The 21,561-nt window shown below is 43.2% G+C and overlaps 1 protein-coding gene across 5 annotated transcripts in view; it reads left to right on the plus strand.

Annotated features, from left to right (window-relative positions):
- The window catches only part of ZBTB8A (zinc finger and BTB domain containing 8A), a 51,893-nt gene that overhangs the window by 28,263 nt on the left and 2,069 nt on the right, over positions 1–21,561 (plus strand). For 4 of the 5 annotated variants that reach the window (XM_017527951.2, XM_017527954.2, XM_017527950.2 and 1 more), the window contains 2 exons: positions 15,010–15,833; positions 19,985–20,154. In XM_017527951.2, the coding sequence (XP_017383440.1) occupies positions 15,011–15,833; positions 19,985–20,154 (993 nt within the window). In that variant the 5' untranslated portion in view covers position 15,010. Of the gene's footprint in view, positions 1–13,068; positions 13,105–15,009; positions 15,834–19,984; positions 20,155–21,561 lie in introns of those variants that run through there. The other variant, XM_017527952.2, reaches the window with a different exon arrangement.

Consider the following 21,561-nt stretch of genomic DNA (forward strand, 5'->3'; position numbering starts at 1 on the left):
TCACCATGTTGACCAGGATGGTCTCGATCTCTTGACCTCGTGATCCACCCGCCTGGGCCTCCCAAAGTGCTGGGATTACAGGCGTGAGCCACCGCGCCCGGCCTAAGAGAGAGAATTTTCAAGTTTAATGAAAATACTGGAGAAAAAGTCACTGTCCTATGGTGTTGGTAGAGACAGAAATTGATACAGTGGGACCAGGCTCGGTGGCTCACGCCTGTAATCCCAGCACTTTCGGAGGCTAAGGTGGATGGATTGCCTGAGGTCAGGAATTCGAGAACTGCCTGGCCAACATGGTGAAACCCCATCTCTACTAAAAATACAAAAATTAGCTGGGCACGGTGGTGGTGGGCACCTGTCATCCCAAACTACTCAGGAGGCTGAGGCATGAGAATTGCTTGAACCCAGGAGGTGGAGGCTGCAGAGAGCTGAAATTGCCTCACTGCACTCCAGCTTGGGCAATAGAGTGAGACTCAGTCTCAAAAAAAAAAAAAAAGATACAGTGTTTTGGGAAAGCCATTTGTCAGTACCCACTTAGCAACTGGACTTCTAGGAATCAAATTATATCCAAAATGCTTGTCTTAGTCCATTTCTGTTGCTATAGCAGAATACCACAGACTGGGTAATTATAAAGAACAGAAGTTTATTTGGCTCACAGATCTGATGCCAGCATCTGGCAAGGATCATAGGATGATGGAAGGCATCCCATGGCAAGGAAGCACAGGAGCAACACAGAGAGACAACATAAGGGCCAAACTCTTAGCAAGAGCCCACTTTCATGCTAACTAACCCACTCCTGAGATAGCGGCATTAATCCATGCATGAATGAGGTACCCAGATGACCTAATAATCTTTTTTTTTTCTTTTTTTTTGAGACAAAGTCTCGCTCCGTCACCCAGGCTGGAGTGCAGTGACATGATCTTGGCTCACTGCAACCTCTGCCTCCCGAGTTCAAGCATTTCTCTGCCTTAGCCTCTCACGTAGCTGGGATTACAGGCAAGCGCCACCACCCCCAGCTAATTTTTTTATTTTTAGTAGAGACAGGGTTTCACTATCTTGGCCAGGCTGGTCTTGAACTCCTGGCTGAGATGGACCTCATCATCCACCTGCCTCAGCCTCCCAAAGTGCTGGGATTACAGGCATGAACCGCTGTGCCCGGCTCTAATAATCTCTTTAATCTATCTCTTAATACTGTTGCATGAATTTGGTGGGGACATTAAGACCATAGCAATGCTCAAGGGTCTATATTGAAAAAGAATTTTTTTTTTTGAGGTGGAATTTCACTCTTGTTGCCTCGGCTGGAGTGCAGTGGCGCAATCTCAGTTCAATGCAACCTCTGCCCCCTCAGGTTCAAGCAATTCTTCTGCCTCAGCCTCCCAAGTAGCTGGGATAACAGGTGCATGCCAATATGTCCAGCTAATTTTTGTAATTTTAGTAGAGACGTGGTTTCGCCACATTGACCAGGCTGGTCTCAAACTCCTGACCTCAGGTAATCGACCACCTCGCCCTCCCAAAGTGCTAGGATTACAGGTGTGAGCCACCGCACCCTGCCCACAAAAATATTTGTTGCAGCACTGTATTAGTCTGTCCTCACATTGCTAAAATACCAAAGACTGGGTAATTCATAAAAGAAAGAGGCTTAATTGACTCGGTTCTGCATTTCTAGGGAGGCCTCAGGAAACTTACAGTCATGGCAGAAGGTGAAGGAGAAGCAGGCACCTTCTTTACAGGGTGGCAGGATGGAGTGAGTGCCAGCAGGGGAAATGCCAGATGCTTGTAAGACTATCAGATCTCGTGAGACTCACTTACTATCATGAGAAAAGGATAGAGGAAACTGCCCCAATGATTCAATTACCTCCACCTGGTCCCACCCTTGACACGTGGGATTATGGAGATTACAATTCAAGATGAAATTTTGGGTGGGGACACAGCTGAACCATAGTAACCATTATTTAAGCATTATTTATCATATCAGGCTCACGCCTGTAATCCAGCACTTTGGGAGGCCGAGGTGGGCAGATCACCTAAGGTCAGGAGTTCGAGACTGGCCTGGCCAACATGGAGAAACCTCATATCTAAAAAAAAAATTAATTAATTAAAAAAAAAAATGTAAAGTCATGACCCAACTGCCTTATTTCAAAGAGAACAGAGGAATTATTAGATTTTTAACTGAGAGGATATGCTAGTACAGGTTAAGTATCCCTAACCTGTAGTCCCAGCCATTTGGGAGGCTAAAGCAGGAGAATCACTTGAACCCGGGGTGGGGGCGTGGAGGTTGCAGTGCGCCAAGATTGCGCCATTGCACTCCAGCCTGGGTGACAGAATGAGACTCCATCTCACACACACAAAAAAGATGAGCCATTGATTCAATGCTTCTGTAGCAGTATTCCCAGATGCCTTGTTTTGCACTTGTCTGACATAACCATGCATATATTATGTCTCTGTGTTAGCACAGTATCCCGGGTTTGTGTGTCCTCCACAGACAAGGTCATATAAGGACTGAGCAAAAGCTGGGTCTTTGGGCTCATAATGAGAATGTGAAGGTCCAATCTCTAGCTAAGTGACTCAGTCTTTTTTATTTAATAGTGTCTGGGAGATTTGGGATTTCAAAGACCATCACTAGTAGAACCTGGCCTGTCTTAAACATGGAAGAAACCGTTATAGATGGAACTCCTTGAGAACTAACTCATTATAGGTTCTTTGTCTCTATATATGTTCATATTTATAACTTTCATACTGTACTTAGTTTTTTATTTTTTTTGAGATGGATTGTTGCTGAGTCGCCCAGGCTGGAGTGCAGTGGTGTGATCTCCGCTCACTGCAACCTCCCCCTCCCAGGTTCAAGTGATTCTCCTGTGCCTCAGCCTCCCGAGTAGCTGGGAGGACAGACACACACTGCTATGCCTGGCTAATTTTTTGTATTTTAGTAGAGATGTGTTTCACTGTAGTTGGGATTATAGGCACCTGCCATCATGCCTGGCTAACTAACTATTGTATGTTTGTAGAAATGGGGTTTCACCATGTTGGCCAGGCTGGTGTCGAACTCCTGACCTCAGGTGATCCACCCACCTCAGCCTCCCAAAGTGCTGGGATTACGTACATGAGCCACTGCATCCAACCAGTTAGTGTATTTTAAAAATAACCGCTCAGCCTGGGTTCAGTGGCTCATGCCTGTAATCCCAGCACTTTGAGAGACCGAGGCAGGCGGATTGCTTGAGCCCAAGAGTTTGGGACCAGCCTGGGAAACATAGTGAAACCCTATCTCTACTAAAAATACAAAAATTAGCCAGGCGTGGTGGTGCACCCGTCATTCTAGCTACTCTGGAGGCTGAGGTGGGAGGATTGCTTGAACCTGGGAAGCAGAGGTTTTAGTGAGCGAAGATTGTGCCACTGCACTCTAGCATGGGTGACAGAGTGAGGCCCTGCCTCAAAAAAAAAAAAAAAAGAAAAAAGAAATCAGGTTAAGTAACTGAATCTGGTGGTGGTTCAGGGTGGAAATGCAGATAGTGAGGCATTAATATAGTCTCAGGCATAGGGAGGTAGAGATTGGATTAGATTATTCCAGTAATACAAAGATCATTTAACATCCAAGAAATCCATTAATATAATATATCATTTTAACAGATTGGTATGGGTTAAATTTTGTTTCCCCAAAATGATATGATGAAGTCCTAATCTATAGTCTCTTATTTGGAAATAAGGCTGTTGAAGATGTGATTAAATTAAGATATGGTCACTAGGGTAGTGTGGGCCCTTAATCCAATATCACTGGTGTCCTTATGAGAAGACAATGTGAAGATGTAAGGAGAGAATACTTTGGGTTTGTTTTGTTTTGTTTTTGAGATGGACCCTCACTCTGTCACCCAGGCTGGAGTGCATTGGCAGGATATCCTCTTACTGCAACCTCCACCTCCCAGGTTCATGCGATTCTCCTGCCTCAGCCTCCTGAGTAGCTGGGATTACAGGCACCTGCCACCGTGCCCAGCTAATTTTCATATTTTTAGTAAAGACAGGATTTCACCATATTGACCTTACCATGGTGACCATATTGATCTTGAACTCTTAACCTTAAGTGATCCACCATCCTTGGCCTCTCAAAGTGCTGGGATTATAGGTGTGAGCCACCACACCTGACCAAGGAGGAGAGAATACTTTGTAAAGGTACAGACACACACACGGAGGGAGAAGATGACCGTGTGAAGACAGAGGCCGAGACTGGGGATAAGCTGCTTCAAACCAAGGAACACCTAAGGCCACCACAAGATAGAATGAAATAAAGAAGGATTCCTCCCTTATAGGTTTCAGAAAAATCATGGCCCTGTTCATAGTTTAATTTTGGATTTCCAGTCTCCAGATTGTGAGACAATAAAATTATATTTTTTTAAGTTACCTAGTTTTTGGTACTTGTTATGGCAGCCCTAGGAAATTAATATACCAAGAGGGGAAAACATATATATGCAGAATAAATAATACAATATAGCACTAATTTAAAATTTTTTTTTAAGTTTTAACAAATTGAAAACAAAAGGGTACTAATCAAACTCTTATATTAAACATCATCATTCTTTTTTTTTTTTTTTTTTTTTTTTTTTTAAATAGGGTTTGTCCCTGTTGCCGAGGCTGGAGTGCAGTGGCACAAACAAGGCTTACTGCAGCCTTGACCTCCTGGGCTGAAGGGATCCTATTACCTCAGCCTCCTATGTAGCTGGGACCACAGGCACGTGCCACCATGCCTAGCTAATTTGTTTCGTATGTGTATAGAGACAAAGTCTCACTTTTTTGCCTAGGCTGGTCGTAAACTCCTGGGCTTATGTGATCCTCCCACCTTGGCCTCCCAAAGTGCTAGGATTACAGGTGCGAGCCACCATGCACAGCCTAAGCATCATTATTAATGGTTAATTTTTCAGTGTTTCCATTCAGCAAATGATGCCTGCTCTCATGGCTTCTGTTCCACACTTTATGGGAGATCCTAGCCCATGCAATAGGACTGACATAAGAAATGAGACATAAAAATGGAACTAAATGAAATAAAACTCCTTATTTGCAGGCATGTAATTATCTACAAATAATGTTTCAGAATATCTTTGGGTTTTCTTTTTTCTTTTTCTTTTTCTTTTTTTGAGGAGGGTGTTGCTCTGAGGCTTAGGCTGGTGCAGTAGCACCATATGGCTTACTGCAGCCTCAACCTCCTAGGCTCAAGCAATCCATCCTCCCTCAGCCTCCCAAGTAGCCAGGACCACAGATATGTGCCATTTTCTTATTTTTGTAGAGCCAGAGTCTCCATATATTGCCCAGCTGGTCTTGAACTCTTGGGCTCAAGAGATTCTCCCATCTGGCCTCCCAAAGTGCTGGGATTGTAGGTGTGAGCCACAGCACTGGACTCAGAAAACCTTTGGATAAACCATTAAAATTAATAAGAGACTAGCTAATAAGAGAGGTTGCCATATATAAGATTAATATACAAATATGAATAGTATGCCTATAAACCAGTAATAATGCAATAGGAAAAAATTGTCCATTCACTATAGCAATAAAATCTATGATCAGTAGGAATATAACAAAAATATGTAAGATCTTAGAGAAAATAACATTGAGGAGGATGAAACAAGACCTGAATAAATGGAGAATTATACCATGTTCATGAATAGTGAGACTCAACATTATAAAGATGTAATTCTCCTCTCAGTTAAGCTATAAGTTCAATGCAATAATGAAGCTTGTCAAACTGATGCTAATGTTTATGAGGGAGAAGGGTCAATAGCATTTCTGAAAAAATGTTACTTGAGGTGGGGCAACTCATTGTAAAGTTTTGATAATTACTACTGTGAAGTATTGGTACATAGGCAAATGGATGAACTGAAATGAATAAAAAGATCATAAATAGATCAATGAATTATGGACACCAGATGTATAACAGTAGTAGCATTACAAATTAGTGGAGAAGGCTGGGTGTAGAGGCTCATAACTGTAATCCCAGCATTTTGGGAGGCCAAGGTGAGAAGATCACTTGAGCTCAGGAGTTTGAGACCACCCTGGGCAACATGGCAAGACCCTGTCTCTGTTTAAAACAATATCATCAAAAACAACAAATTACTGGGGAAAGGAAAAATTGTTCAATAAATGGTGCTATAAAAGTTGTTTATGTGGGGAAAAAAACTAGAATACCATATACAAAGTAAATTCAAGTAGATGAAAGCTCTAAAAGTGAAAAACAGAACTTTAAAAAATGTCTTTGGCTGGCCAGGCTGGCTCACGCCTATAGTCCCAACACTTTGGGAGACCGAGGAGTGCGGATTGCCTGAGCTCAGGAGTTTGTGACCAGCCTGGGCAACACAGTGAAACCCCATCTCTACTAAAAAATACAAAAAACTAGCTGGGTGTGGTGGTGGGCACCTGTAATCCCAGCTACTTGGGAGGCTGAGGCAAGAGGATTGCTTGAACCCAGGAGGCAGAGGTTGCAGTGAGCCAAGATTGAGCCACCGCACTACAGCCTAGGCCACAGAGGGAGACTCTGTATAAAAATAGAAAATGTATTTATGTCCTTGAGTTAGGGAAGGGCTTTTTAAAATACAGAAGACTCATACCATTAACTGATTGACATATTTGACCATATTAAAACTAAAAGTGGGGTTGAGTATGATGGCTCATGCTTGTAATCCCAGCACTTTGAGAGGGAGGCCAAGGTAGGTAGATCACCTGAGGTCAGGAGTTCGAGACCAGGCTGTCCAACATGGTGAAACCCTGTCTCTACTAAAAATACAAAAATTAGCCAGGCATGTTGCTGGGCACCTGTAATCCCAGCTACTTGGGAGGCGGAGGTAGGAGAATTGCATGAACCCGGGAGACCTAGGTTGTAGTGAGCTGAGATCACACCACTGCACTGCAACCTGGGAGACAGAGCGAGACCCTGTCTCAAGAAAAATAAAAAAATAAAAAAAAAAAAATACAAAAATTAGCCAGAGGTGGTGGCACAGGCCTGTAATCCCACCTACTCAGGAGGCTGAGGCAGGAGAATCAATTGAACCACGGAGATGGAGGTTGCAGTGAGCTGAGTTCGTGCCACTGCACTCGAACCTGGGTGACAAGAGCCAAACTCCATCTCAAAAAAAATAAATAAATAAATCTAAAAGTGGCCAGGTGCAGTGGCTTACATCTGTAATCCCAGCACTTGGGAGGCTGAGGAGGCTGGATCGCTTGAGCCCAAGTATTTGAGACCAGCCTAGGCAACATAAGGAGACCCCATCTCTACAAAAAAATTAAAATATTAGCTGAGTGTGGTGATGTGCACCTGTAGTTCCAGATACTCAGGCAGGAGCTGAGGCAGGAGGATCACTTGAGCCCGGAGGCTTCAGTGAGCTGTGATCACACCCTGTACTCCAGCCTAGGCAACAAAGAGAGACCCTGGCCAGGCACAGTGGCTCAAGCCTATAATCCCAGCACTTTGGGAGGCTGAGGTGGGTGGATCACCTGAGGTCAGGAGTTCGAAACCAGCCTGACCAACATGGTGAAACCCCGTCTCAACTAAAAATACAAAAAAATTAGCCGGGCATGGTGGCGCATGCCTGTAATCCCAGCTACTTGGGAGGCTGAGGCAGGAGAATCGCTTGAACCTGGGAAGTTGCAGTGAGCCAAGATTGCACCACTGACTCCAGCCTGGGCAACAGAATGAGACTCCGCGTAAAAAAAAAAAGATCAGCAGAGCTGCCCTGACAAGTCCAGACTAAATCGGCCAATCCACAGGCAAATGAGCTAAATAAAGTCATTTATCACTTAATGAAGGGTGTTGTTAGTTGATTTTGTCTTTGTGTCAACATCATAGAGCATACTTACACAAATCTGGATGGTATAGTCTACTACACACCTAGGCTATCTGGTATAACCCACTGCTTTTGGCCAGCATCACCACAAACACACCTAAGTAATGTGTTATGCTACAATGTTGCATCACTGGGCAATAGGAATTTTTTAATTCCATTATAATCTTAAGTGGCCACCATCATATTTATGCAGTTGGTTGTTGACTGAAACGTCACTACTCCGAGCATGACTGTTCTTTTAAGTGTATAACACTGTTTTTGTGGTTGTTATGCAGTGCTAGTTAACAATATCATAGTGAGCAAGCAATGGTCAATAAACATATTAAAAGTTAATTCTATTTATCTTTTATCTCTTTTTTAAATTTTTTCTTTTTATTTGTTGTTTTATATTTTTTTGACCATTTTAAACATACTTATTTCATAGTCTATCAAACTTTTGTTATGTTTCCTGAAATTCTTGGGTTTCTAATTCTGTTTGTGATGCCTGCTGATTCTTCTTTATTGGTGGTTTTTTGTTTGTTTGTTTTTGTTTTGTTTTTTTGACATGTCTCGCTCTGTCACCCAGGCTGGAGTGCAGTGGCATGATCTTGGCTCACCACAGCCTCTGCCTCCCAGGTTCAAACATTCTCCTGCCTTAGCCTCCCAGGTAGCTGGGATTACAGGTGCCCACCACCATGCCCAACTAATTTTTGAATTTTTAGTGAGATGAGGTTTCACCATATTGGCCAGGCTGGTCTCAAACTGCTGACTTCAGGTGATCCGCTCACCTCAGCCTTCCAAAGTGCTGGGATTACAAGCATGAAGCACCACGCCTGACCTGATTCTTCTTTATAAAGAATGATTTCCTTATGTGCTTTAACATTTTTGAATTATTCATTCAACAGTATTAATTGAATATCTGTTATCCAATTCAAGGAGCTGGAATATGTAAGTAAGCAAAATAGACAAAGTCTCTGCTCTCTTGGCCATTACATTTTAATTTTAGTAGGAGAAGACAGATAATTAACAAATAAATAAAGGCACAGTGAATGGGAAGGAGTGCTTATATAGGTTGGTAAAGGAAAGCCTGTCTGATAAGGTGACATTGGAGCAGAAACCTATAAAGAAGTGAAAATGTGAGCTCTGTGTGTATCTGATGGAGGAATGTTCCAAGAAGAGGGACTGGCAAGTACAAAGGCTCTGTGGCAGGAACGTGCCTTAAATGTTCAGGAACAAGCAGAGGTCCTGGTAGCTAGAATGGAGTGAGTGAAGGGCAGAGCAGTGGAGATGAGGTTAGAGAATTCCTGGGAGGGGGAGCATGCAGATCACATGGGGCCTTTTAGGTCATGAGGAGAACTTTGGAGTTGGATGATAAACCACTGGAAGGTTTTATGCAGAGGAGTAATGTGATTTCACTTCTGTTTTAGAAGGATCCCTCTGGCTGCTATATTCAGACTAGACGGAAGTTGCAAGGAGGCTATTAAAATAGCCCCTAGGGCTGGGTGCGGTGGCTCACGCCTGTAATCCCAGCACTTTGGGAGGCCGAGGCAGGCTGTTGAGGTCAGAAGTTCGAGACAAGTCTGGCCAACATGGCAAAACCCGCGTCTGTACTAAAAATACAAAAATCAGCTGGGCATGGTGGTTGGCACCTGTAATTCCAGCTACTCAGGAGGCTGAGGTAGGAAAGTAGCTTGAATTCTGGATGCGGAGGTTGCAGTGAGCCTAGATTATGCCACTGCACTCCAGCTCAACACAGCAAGACTCCGTCTCAAATAAATAAACAAAATAAAACAGCCTCTAGATGATAAGTGGTGGTGACTAGGATCAAGGTGGCAGCAGCGCTCATGTAGAGAAGTGGTAGGATTTTGCTACTTCAAAGGTAAACCCAACAACATGGAGTCGAAGACGACTCAATGTCTTTGATCTAAACAGCTGGTAAAATGGAGGTTACTGCTTCCTAAGATGGATGAGACTGTAGGAAAGGTAGATTTAGGATGGGGGTGAACAAAAAGTATGGTTTTGCACATATTAAGATGCTGTGATTGGCTGGGCACGGTGGCTCATGCCTGTAATCCCAGCATTTAGGAAGGCCAAGGCAGGAGGATCACTTGAGCCCAGCAGTTTGAGACCAGGCTGGGCAACATAGTAAGACCCTATTTATTTAAAATAAATACCTTTTTTTTTTTTTTTTTTGAGACGGAGTTTCGCTCTTGTTACCCAGGCTGGAGTGCAATGGCGCGATCTCGGCTCACCGCAACCTCCGCCTCCTGGGTTCAGGCAATTCTCCTGCCTCAGCCTCCTGAGTAGCTGGGATTACAGGCACGCGCCACCATGCCCAGCTAATTTTTTTGTATTTTTTTAGTAGAGACGGGGTTTCACCATGTTGACCAGGATGGTCTCGATCTCTTGACCTCGTGATCCACCCGCCTCGGCCTCCCAGAGTGCTGGGATTACAGGCTTGAGCCACCGCGCCCGGCCAAATAATTTTTTTTAAAAGATGCTATGATATTATGAAATATATGTTTGGTCTTCATCCCCCTTTCCTGGCATACAACTAAAATCCTTAGCATCTCCAACGTGATTTCTTTTTGTATGCTAATGTATTGACTGATGGCTGGCCGGCAGCCTCTAGGTAGCTTAAGGTTTGGGACTGCTCACCAGAAAGATCAGGCAGGAGTAGAAAGGTAGGACTTTCAGCCCACCCTGCCAGCCTCTGCGGAGGAGAGAGAGGCTAAAAGTTAATTTGATCACTAATGGCCAATGATTCAATTACTCATGCCTACGTAATGAAGTTTCCAGAAAACCCAAAAGGACTGGATTTGGAGTGCTTCCAGATAGCTGAACATGTGGACGTTCCTGGAGGGTGGTGCACTTGGGGCAGGCATGGAAGCTCCAAGCGCCTTCCCACGTGCCTTGCCCTATGCTTCTCCTCTTCTGTATGTTTTGTAATATCCGTTATGATAAACCGGGAAACTTAAGTGTTTCCCTAAGTTCTGTGAGCTACTCTAGCAAATTAATCAAACGTAAGGAGGGCACCATAGGAACCACAATTTTAGCTGGTCAGTCAGAAGCACACATAAAACAAGCTGGGGCCTGCAATTGGCTCAGAAGTAGGGGCGTGCCTTATGGGACTGTGCCTTCAACCTGTGGGATCTGATGCTCTCTCCAGGTACATAGTGTTGGAATTGAATTGAATTACAGGACACCTTGATGGTGTCTGATGCAGACCTGATTGCTTGCTTGGTGCGAGCCTGGATAGGATTCTAAATGCTCCCTAGGGAATGATACAGGTAGAGAAGATATTTGAGGCCTGAGACCCAGTACATTCCAAAATTTGGAGATTAGGAAAATGGAGAAGAACCAGCAAAGGAGACTGAGAAGGAGTAGCCAGTGAGGTAGGAAAACCATGAAGGAGTGGTGCCCTGGTGGCCAAGTGAAGAAAGTGTTTTAGGATGAAGACAATGATCAACTGTGTGGGCAAAGTGAAGACAAAGAAATGATCATTGGATTTGGTAGCATGCAAATTACTAATAACCATAAGAAGAATGATTTTGGCCAGGCTCCATGGCTCATACCTGTAATCCCAGGATTTTGGGAGGCCGAGTCAGGCAGATCACCTGAGGTCAGGAGTTCAAGACCAGCCTAGCCAACATGGTGAAACCCCATCTCTACCAAAAATACAAAAATTCACCCAGTGTGGTGGCATGCGCCTGTAATCCTAGTTACTCAGGAGGCTGAGGCAGAAGAATCGCTTGAACCCAGGAGGCAGAGATTGCAGTGATCCAAGATCAAGCCACTGCACTGCAAGAGAATGACACTCTATCTCAAAAAAAATAAAAGAATGGTTTTGATTTATGGTGATGAAAACCTGACTGGAATGGGTTCAAAAGAGACAGGAGGAGACGTGGAGACAGTAAATACAAACAAAACAAAGCAAAACTATTTCAATGAATTTTGTATAAAGGGAGTTTACACAAAGAAAAGAAAAATGGAATAGTAGCCAAAAGTAGATGTGAAATTAAGGGGAGGTTTTTGTTGGCACATTTGTTTGTTTGTTTGTGTGTTTGTTTGTCTGTTTTTGAGTCACCCGCCTCAGCCTCCCAAAGTGCTAGGATTATAGGTGTGAGCCACCACACCTGTTCTTTGTTTGTTTTTAAGATAGGAGATACTTGATATCATGTTTGTACAATATTGGAAATTACCCACTTTGTGTACAGAGGGGAATGATTTTGAGTTCAGCTTAAGCACAGCTTATTTCTGCCTGGCTTGGATTCAGAGACCCACCCCCACCCGAGCAATGTTGCATTTGCTTCTGCAAAGTGTCCTGAAGACACCACCAGCCCAGGACCAATTTTCAGGTTAATTTTTCTTTTTTTTTTTTTTTAACTTTATTTTAATTTATTTTATAGAGACAGGGATCTCAGCATGTTGCCCAGGCTGGTCTTGAACTCCTGGGCTCAAGCGATCTGCCTGCCTCAGCCTCCCAAAGTGCTGGGATTACAGGCGTGAGCCACTGCACTTGTCCCAGGTTAATTTTTCAGGTTGAAATTTCCCACACCAATCAGGTAAATTAAATCTGGTCTTTGGAATGTCACAAGGCAAACCACTGGGCTTCGATATCTCACATAGGGCCTTTTTTTTCCCTACTCAAGGCCCTGCAAAGACAAACTTCATTTACCTTCTCCTTGGACTTATGGTCAGAATTTTTAGTCCTTTTTCACTAAGGTAGTGGTCCTCAGAGGGTTCTAACTTCCCAGCTCTCAGCTCTAATAGATCAAAGTTTGGTACTGGTAAGGACCTAGTCCCTTAGCCATTCCTGGTCCTCACAGCTTGGGCTGCGCTCTCTCCACTTAGCTGGCATCTAGGGATTTCTACATCTTTCTTGCAAGCCCAAACTTTGGCTATATTTTATCTAACGTCTCTAAGGATTTGTGGCAGGAAAGTTTTCACCACTATTTTGCTGGAACCAGAAAATTTTCTCCTCACTCTACCTGGATAATTCCTGCTCAACTTTGTGGTCTCAGTTTAAATGTTACTTCTCAGAGAGGTATCCCTAACCTTCTCCATCTCAGTCTAAAATAGGATACTACTCATAGCCTACACATAGCACCTTCTTTCTTTCTTAGCACTTAACTTGTCATTGTAACTTCATACAGCTCTTTGTTGAATTTAACTTTTTGTTTTTTTAGACGGAATCTTACTCTGTCACCCAGGCTGGAGTGCAGTGGTGCAGTCTCACCTCACTGCAACCTCCACTTCCTGAGATCAAGTGATTCTCCTGCCTCAGCCTCCCAGGTAACTGGGATTACAGGTATGTGCCACGACACCTGGCTAATTTTTTTTTTTGTATTTTTAGTAGAAATGAGGTTTCGCCATGTTGGCCAGACTGGTCTCGAACTCCTGAACTCAAGTGATTCGCCTGCCTCAGCATTCCAAAGTGCTGTGATTACAGGCGTGAGCCACCACTCCCGGCCTACTTTAACTTTTTTTAGAGACAGACTGTCTCTGTGGCCCAGGCTGGAGTGCAGTGAGTGGCATGATCATGGCTCACTGCAACCTCCACCCCCTGGGCTCAAGTGATCCTCCTGCCTTAGCCTCCCAGGTAGCTAGGACTACAGGTACTCTCCATCACACCAGCTAATTAAAAAATAAATTTGTTTTGTAGAGATGGGATCTTACTATGTTGAACAACCTGGTCTCATACTCCAGAGCTCAAGCTGTCCTCCTGCCTCTGCCTCCCAAAGTGCTGGGATTACAGGCATGAGCTACCGCCCTGGGCTAGAGTCTTAGTTTAATGTCTGATAAACCTTTTAGATTGAAAACAACATGAAGGCAAAAATGAAATGTGTTGGTTCCGCCTATAGCAGAAGGCCTGATTTATTGAAGATGCTTGGCTGGGTACAGTGGCTCATGCCTGTAATCCTAACACTTTGGGAGGCTGAGGCCAGAGGATGGCTTGAGCCTAGGAGTTCAAGATCAGCCTGGGCAACATAGTGAGACCCCATCTCTATATTTATAAAATGAAAGAAGATGCTCAATAAATTTTGCTAATAAAACAAGTAATTTTCTAAAAATCTACTAACAGTCTAATATTAAATAATATGTTGAAACCTATTATCTTCTGTGTCTTGGTGATTGTATTCTCCAAGAAAGTGTTCTTAATAGAATAAAAGAGGCTTCTGATTATTATTTTACTTGACTCACCTTAGAAAAGGATTGTTCACTTTGGGAGGATGGGGCAGAAGGATTGCTTAATCCCAGGAGTTAGAGACCAGCAGTGGTAATTTGTTGTTGTTGTTTTTTTTTTTTTTTTTTTTTTTTTAGACTGAGTTTCGCTCTTGTTACCCAGGCTGGAGTGCAATGGCGCGATCTCGGCTCACCGCAACCTCCGTCTCACCGCAACCTCCGTCTCCTGGGTTCAGGCAATTCTCCTGCCTCAGCCTCCTGAGTAGCTGGGATTACAGGCACGCGCCACCATGCCCAGCTAATTTTTTGTATTTTTGGTAGAGACGGAGTTTCACCATGTTGACCAGGATGGTCTCGATCTCTTGACCTCGTGATCCACCCGCCTCGGCCTCCCAAAGTGCTGGGATTACAGGCTTGAGCCACCGCGCCCGGCGGTAATTTGGTTTTTTAAATAGAGACCTTATCTCTATTTAAAAAAAAACAAAAAAACAGAAAAAAAAAACAACAGCCAGGTGGGATGGTGCACACCTGGAGTCCCAGCTACTTGGGAGGCTGAGGTAGGAGCATCACTTGAAACCAGGAGTTCAAGGTTGCAGTGAGCTTTGTTTGTTTGTTTTTGAGGTATTTGTTTTTTGAGACAGAGTCTTGCTCTGTGGCCAGGCTGGAGTACAGTGGTGCGATCTCGGCTCACTGCAACCTCCATCTCCCAGGTTCAAGCAGTTCTCCTGCCTCAACCTCCCAAGTAGCTGGGATTACAGGCACCTGCCACCATGCCCAGCTAATTTTTGTATTTTTGGTAGAGGTGGGGTTTTGCCATGTTGGCCAGGCTGGCCTCAAACTCCTGACCCCAAGTGACCTCGGCCTCCCAAAGTGCTGGGATTACAGGAATGAGCCACTGCACCCGGCCGCAGTGAGCTTTGATCACACCACTGCACGGCAGCCTGAGCAACAGAGCAAGATCCTGTCTCAAAACAAAATAAATTAATTGTAATGTAGGTTTTGGTAACCACATGTGTCTTTTCTTCTTCAGAATGGAGATCTCCTCTCATCAGTCTCACCTTCTGCAGCAACTGAACGAACAGCGCAGGCAAGATGTATTTTGTGACTGCAGTATTCTAGTTGAAGGGAAGGTCTTCAAAGCGCATCGAAATGTATTATTTGCTAGTAGTGGCTACTTTAAAATGCTTCTTTCTCAGAATTCAAAGGAGACAAGTCAGCCAACCACAGCTACATTTCAGGCTTTCTCCCCTGACACCTTTACAGTTATCCTGGACTTTGTATATTCTGGCAAACTGTCTCTTACTGGTCAGAATGTCATAGAAGTGATGTCAGCTGCTAGCTTCCTGCAGATGACTGATGTCATAAGTGTATGTAAGACTTTTATTAAATCTTCCTTAGACATTAGTGAGAAAGAAAAAGATCGCTATTTCAGTCTCTCAGATAAAGATGCCAATTCTAATGGTGTAGAACGCTCCTCTTTTTATAGTGGTGGCTGGCAAGAAGGAAGCAGTTCTCCACATTCTCACCTAAGCCCAGAGCAAGGAACAGGTATAATAAGTGGAAAATCCTGGAGTAAGTATAATTATCATTCAACCTCCCAGAGGAATACTCAACAACCCTTGGCCAAGCATGAACCAAAGAAAGAGTCCATTAAAAAGACCAAACATTTGAGATTGTCACAGCCTTCTGAAGTTACTCATTATAAGTCAAACAAACGAGAAGCACGCACATCCGATTCTTCCAGCCATGTTTCCCAGTCTGAAGAACAAGCACCAATTGATGCTGAAATGGACTCTACTGCTGTTGGCTATCAGTACGGTCAAGGATCTGATGTCACATCCAAAAGTTTTCCAGGTACCCGTAAAGAGCATAAGTCCCCTCAACCAGATTCCAAACTGCTATGTTAATCAATCTTCTGTCAAAATACCCTTAGTTTCAGGTGCTGCTCTAGGCAGTTGAAGCAAGTTTTTTTAAGTCCCATTTCTGTAATGAAATTTATTTAGTAAGGCCAGGTGTGGTGGCTCACGCCTGTAATCCCAGCACTTTGGGAGGCTGACACGGGCGGATCACCTGAGGTCAGGAGTTCAAGACCAGCCTAGCCAACATGGCAAAATGCTGTCTCTACTAAAAGTACAAAAAAGAAGTTACCCAGGCATGGTGGTGTATACCTATAATCCCAGCTACTCAGGAGCCTGAGGCAGAAGAATCACTTGAACCCAGGAGGCGGAGGTTGCAGGGAGCTGACATCGTGCCACTCCACTCCAGCCTGGCGACAGAGCAGGACTCCGTCACACACACAGAAAAAATTTAGCCAGCCATAGTGGTGCACACCTGTAGTCCAAGCTACTCATGAGGCTGAGGCAGGAGAATCACTTGAGCCTGGGAGGCAGAAGTTGTAGTGAGCTGAGATCATGCCTCTGCACTCCATCCTGGGCGATAGAGTGAGACTCTTTCTCAAAAAAAAAAAAAGAAGAAATTTATTTCATACAACATGGATTTAAAATTTTAAATTGAAAGTAATATTGGATAAATATAATGTCAATCAAACTAAGAGTACTAAGGGTCAAAACCTATGATTTTCCAAACTGTTATCTGTGGGTGGTCAGATTACTCTTAAATGTTTAAAGCTCTTTTCTAAATACTTCAATCCCTAAGACACATATTTTCACTTTAGTTTTTTTTTTTTTTTNAAAAAAAAAAAAAAAGTTTATATGTAAATTTAAAGGAAAATTATATTAAAATGAAACTCCTGAAGGTTGTAAGATATAGATTATATATTTATTTTATTTTGCTTTTTTTGTTTTTATTTTTTATTGTTTATTTATTTATGTTTGAGATGGAGTCTTGCTCTGTCGCCCAGGCTGGAGTGCAGTCGTGTGATCTAGGCTCACTACAACCTCCTCTTCCCTGGTTCAAGCAATTCTGTACCTCAGTCTTCTGAGTAGCTGGGACTACAGGCACGCACCACCATGCCTGGCTAATTTTTGTATTTTTCATAGAAACGGGGTTCCACTATGTTGGCCAAGCTGGTCTTGAACTCCTGTCCTCATGATCCACCCACCTTGGCCTCCCAAAGTGCTGGGATTACAGGCATGAGCCACCTCACCTGGCCTCTATTTTGCTTTTTTTTTATAGAGATGGGGTCTCACTGTGTTTCCCAGGCTGGTCTTGAACTCCTGGCCTGAAATGATCTTCCCACCTGAGCCTCCCAAAGTGCTGGGATTACAGATATGAGCCACTGTGCCCCGCATAATTTTTATTTTAGAAAAATTTCAAACATATGCAAAAGTAAAGAGAATGGTGTAATTAATCTCCATGCACCATTACCTAGTCCCACAACCTTCAACTCATGGCCTGTCTTATGTCTGTGTTCTTATCCCTAACCCACTCCCTTTAATTTTTTTTTTTTTTTTTTTTTTTCCTTTTTTTTTTTTCATGGGATTTTTTAATTTTTTAAAATTCAAATTCTTTTTTTTTTTTTTTTTGAGATGGATTCTCACTCTCACCCAGGCACAATCTCAGCTCACTGCAACCGCCACCACGGTTCAGGCGATTCTCCTGTCTCAGCCTCCCAAGTAGCTGTGACTACAGGCGAGTGCCACCACACCCAGCTAATTTTTATATTTTTCTTAGAGATGGGGTTTCACCGTGTTGGCCAGGCTGGTCTCGAACTGCTGATCTCGAGATCCACCTACCTCAGCCTCCCAAAGTGCTGGGATTACAGGCATGAGCCACCATGCCTGGCCCATAATTTTTTTTTTTAAGGCATGCCTCTAGTCCTAGCTACTAGGGAGGCTCAGGCAGAGCATCACTTGAGCCCAGAACTTAAAGACCAACATAGGCAACATAATGAGGCCCCATCCCCCACCCAAAAAAGAACAAACACCTCACATACAACCCATAACACTGATACTGTAAATCTACCATGGACCAATATGCAACTTGAGACATCTCATTTTTATGATAACAGTAAAATGCAGAAAGACCATTTAAATTGACAGTTTCAAAATAATCCTCCCCTCACTCAGAAGTAGAGACTAGGGATAAGAAATGCATATCGTCCAGTTTCCCCCCACCAATTAATCAGTTAACAAATTTTGCTTAATAGTTTACTTGTAGGGCAGGGCCCACAGTGGCTCACACCAGTAATCCCAGCACTTTGGGAGGCTGAGGCTGGTGGATCACCTGAGGTTGGGAGTTCGAGACCACCCTGACCAACGTGGAGAAACCTCATCTCTACTAAAAATACAAAATTAGCCAGGCATGATGGTACATGCCTATAATCCTAGCTACTCGGGAGGCTGAGGCAGGAGAATGACTTGGACCTGGGAGGCAGAGATTTCAGTGAGCTGAGATTGCACCATTGCACTCCAGCCTGGGCAACAAGAGCGAAACTCTATGTCAAAAAAAAAAAAAAAAGTTTATATGTAAATTTAAAGGAAAATTATATTAAAATGAAACTCCTGAAGGTTGTAAGATATAGATTATATATTTATTTTATTTTGCTTTTTTTGTTTTTATTTTTTATTGTTTATTTATTTATGTTTGAGATGGAGTCTTGCTCTGTCGCCCAGGCTGGAGTGCAGTGGCACCATCTTAGCTCACTGCAACCTCAACCTCCTGGGTTCAAGCAGTTGGCTCCCAGACAGCTCGGATTATAGGTGCCTGGCCTAGTTTTTGTATTCTTGGTAGAGACGGGGTTTCACCATGTTGGCCAGGCTGGTCTCAAACTCCTGACCTCAAGTGATCTACCTTGGCCTCCCAAAGTGCTGGGATTACAGGGGTGAGCCACTGAGCCAAGCCTCTTGGATTTTTTTTTACTATGTTTGGAGGCCTACTTCTATACTGTCCTTACTTTATCTAAATGAATATTCCAAACATTGATTCAACATTACACAATTAATTTTTATAATTTTTAGATTAGAGCTGGGTGCAGTGGCTCACGCCTGTAATCTCAGTACTTTGGGAGGCCGAGGCAGGTGGATCACGAGGTCAAGAGATTGAAACCATCCTGGCCAACATAGTGAAACCCTGTCTCTACTAAAATACAAAAATTAGCTGGGTGTGGTGGTGTGCACCTGTAGTCCCAGCTACTCGGGAGGCTGAGGCAGGAGAATTGCTTGAACCCAGGAGGCAGAGGTTGCAGTGAGCCAAGATCGCGCCATTGCACTCCAACCTGGTGCCTGGTGACAGAGCAAGACACTGTCTCAAAAATATAAATAAGTAAATAAATAGGCCAGGCGTGGTGGCTCACACCTGTAATCTCAGTACTTTGGGAGGCCAAGGTGGGCGGATCACAAGGTCAGGAGTTCAAGACCAGACTGGCCAACATGGTGAAACCCCTGTCTCTAAAAAACAAAAATAATAAAAATAAATAAATAATTTTTAGATTAGAACATAATCTACTATTCTGACAGCTATTGAACAAAGTTGTTTATTACTAATTATAATACATAATTATTCATCAACTGCAACTGTTTATCAAAGCATTTCATACATGTTAATTTATTTGGTCCTCACATTAACCCTGTGAATGGTATTCCCATTAGACATAGCAAGCGAGCAAAGATAATAATAGACTGATATGTAGAAGCAGGATCAAAGTAATTGTTTATGTTCAGTGTCCAGTAGAATTGGTCAGGCTTCTCATCTGTCTGGGTGGTGCCCATATCTTAACAGTTAAAGTTAAATATTTTAACTGTCACCCTAAAGCAGGTTCTTTTTTTTTTTTTCTTTTTCTTTTTTTTTTTANAAAAAAAAAAAAAAAAAAAGCATGGCACTTTGAATTTACCCAACTTTCTAAATATATCAAATACTGAAGTTAATGTTCTATACTTAGGATTACATTGACAATCTAGTCTTAATAAAATTTCCTTCATCTCTTTTATTTTTTTAAGTTTGTTTTTTTCTTTCCTCATTTCCAGTGGGGATGGATTTAATTATTTCTGTTATTAGAATTGTTTTTATGAACTTTCCAGTGGTTTAATCAAGCAATCTCTTGACAGGTGATCTGCCCCGGATGCGATTCAAGTGCCCATACTGCACACACGTGGTAAAGCGGAAGGCAGACCTAAAGCGCCACCTTCGTTGTCATACGGGAGAAAGGCCCTATCCATGTCAAGCTTGCGGAAAAAGATTTAGCAGGCTAGACCATCTAAGTAGCCATTTTCGAACAGTATGTATGATTTTTTTCATTGTTTTACTAACTTGTTTTTGTTTTTTGCTTGTTTATTTGTTTCTGTTTTTTTGAGACAGAGTTTCACTCTTGTTGCCCAGGCTGGAGTGCAGTGGTGCAATCTTGGCTCACTGCAACCTCTGCCTCCTAGGTTCAAGCAATTCTGCCTCAGCCTCCCAAGTAGCTGGGATGACGGGCGTGTGCCACCATGCCTGGCTAATTTTGTATTTTTAGTAGAGATGGGGTTTCACCATATTGAACATGCTGGTCTCAGACTCCCGACCTCAGGTGATTCACCTGCCTCAGCCTCCCAAAAGTGCTGGGATTACAGTCATGAGCCATCGAGCCCGGCCTTGTTTTGTTTTCTGAGACAGAGTCTCTCCGTATTGCCCAGGCTGGAGTGCAGTGGTGCCATCTCAGCTCACTGCAGCCACGACTTCCTAGGTTCAAATGATCCTCCTGCCTCAGCCTCCTACGCTGGGACTACAGGCCTGCACCAACATGCTGGGCCAATTTTTGTATTTTTTGTAGAGATGGGGTTTCACCATGTTACCCAGACTGGTCTTGAACTCCTGGAGGCAAGTGATCCACCTGCTTCTACCTCCCAAAGTGCTGGAGTTACAGGCAGAGCCACCGCTCCTGGCCAATCATTTTTCTTCTTATGAAATATGTACATTTGACTGGGAGCAGTGGCTCACACCTGTAATTCCAGCGCTTTGGGAGGCCAAGGTGGGCAGATTGCTTGAGGCCAGGAGTTCAGTTCAAGACCAGCCTGACTAACATCGTGAAACCCCATCCACCAAAAATACAAAAATTAGTGGGGCATGGTAGCGCACACCAGTAATCCCAGCTACTCAGGAGGCTGAGGCACGAGAATCGCCCAAACCCAGGAAGTGGAGGCTACAGTAAGCTGAGATTGGGCCACTGCACTCTAGCCTGGGTTACAGAGGGAGACCCTGTAAAAAAAAAAAAAAAAAATTACATTTATTGGCTTTAAGATCATCTCATTTCCTGAGGGAAATCTTTTCACACAAGTCTACCATATTTAAAATTCTTCCAACATAATGTTTTTACTTTGTACATAAAGCATAATTATATATATATTGATTTTTATTCTCCTTTGAGACCTTGAAGTGGGGTATATTCTTTTGATGGTAAATAGTTTTATATTTCTATTTAAATTCACTTAGTCTAATATGTTTTTATGTACTGGTCTGTTCAGAGCCAAAGATAATATAAATTGTATAAATGTTTTCAGTGTCTAGGTCAGAGTCACCACTGCAGATACTTACCATCTACCAGTGATCATTGAACCCTTGTCTGGTAGGATCTCAGTCTAGTTGCTGCTGTGCTGTCCAGCCAAAGGGGGTCTTCACTACACCAGCTTTCTTTTTTTTTTTTTTTTTT

The sequence above is a fragment of the Cebus imitator genome, unplaced genomic scaffold (assembly GCF_001604975.1).
Source record: "Cebus imitator isolate Cc_AM_T3 unplaced genomic scaffold, Cebus_imitator-1.0 Scaffold51, whole genome shotgun sequence".
Taxonomy (NCBI): domain Eukaryota; kingdom Metazoa; phylum Chordata; class Mammalia; order Primates; family Cebidae; genus Cebus; species Cebus imitator.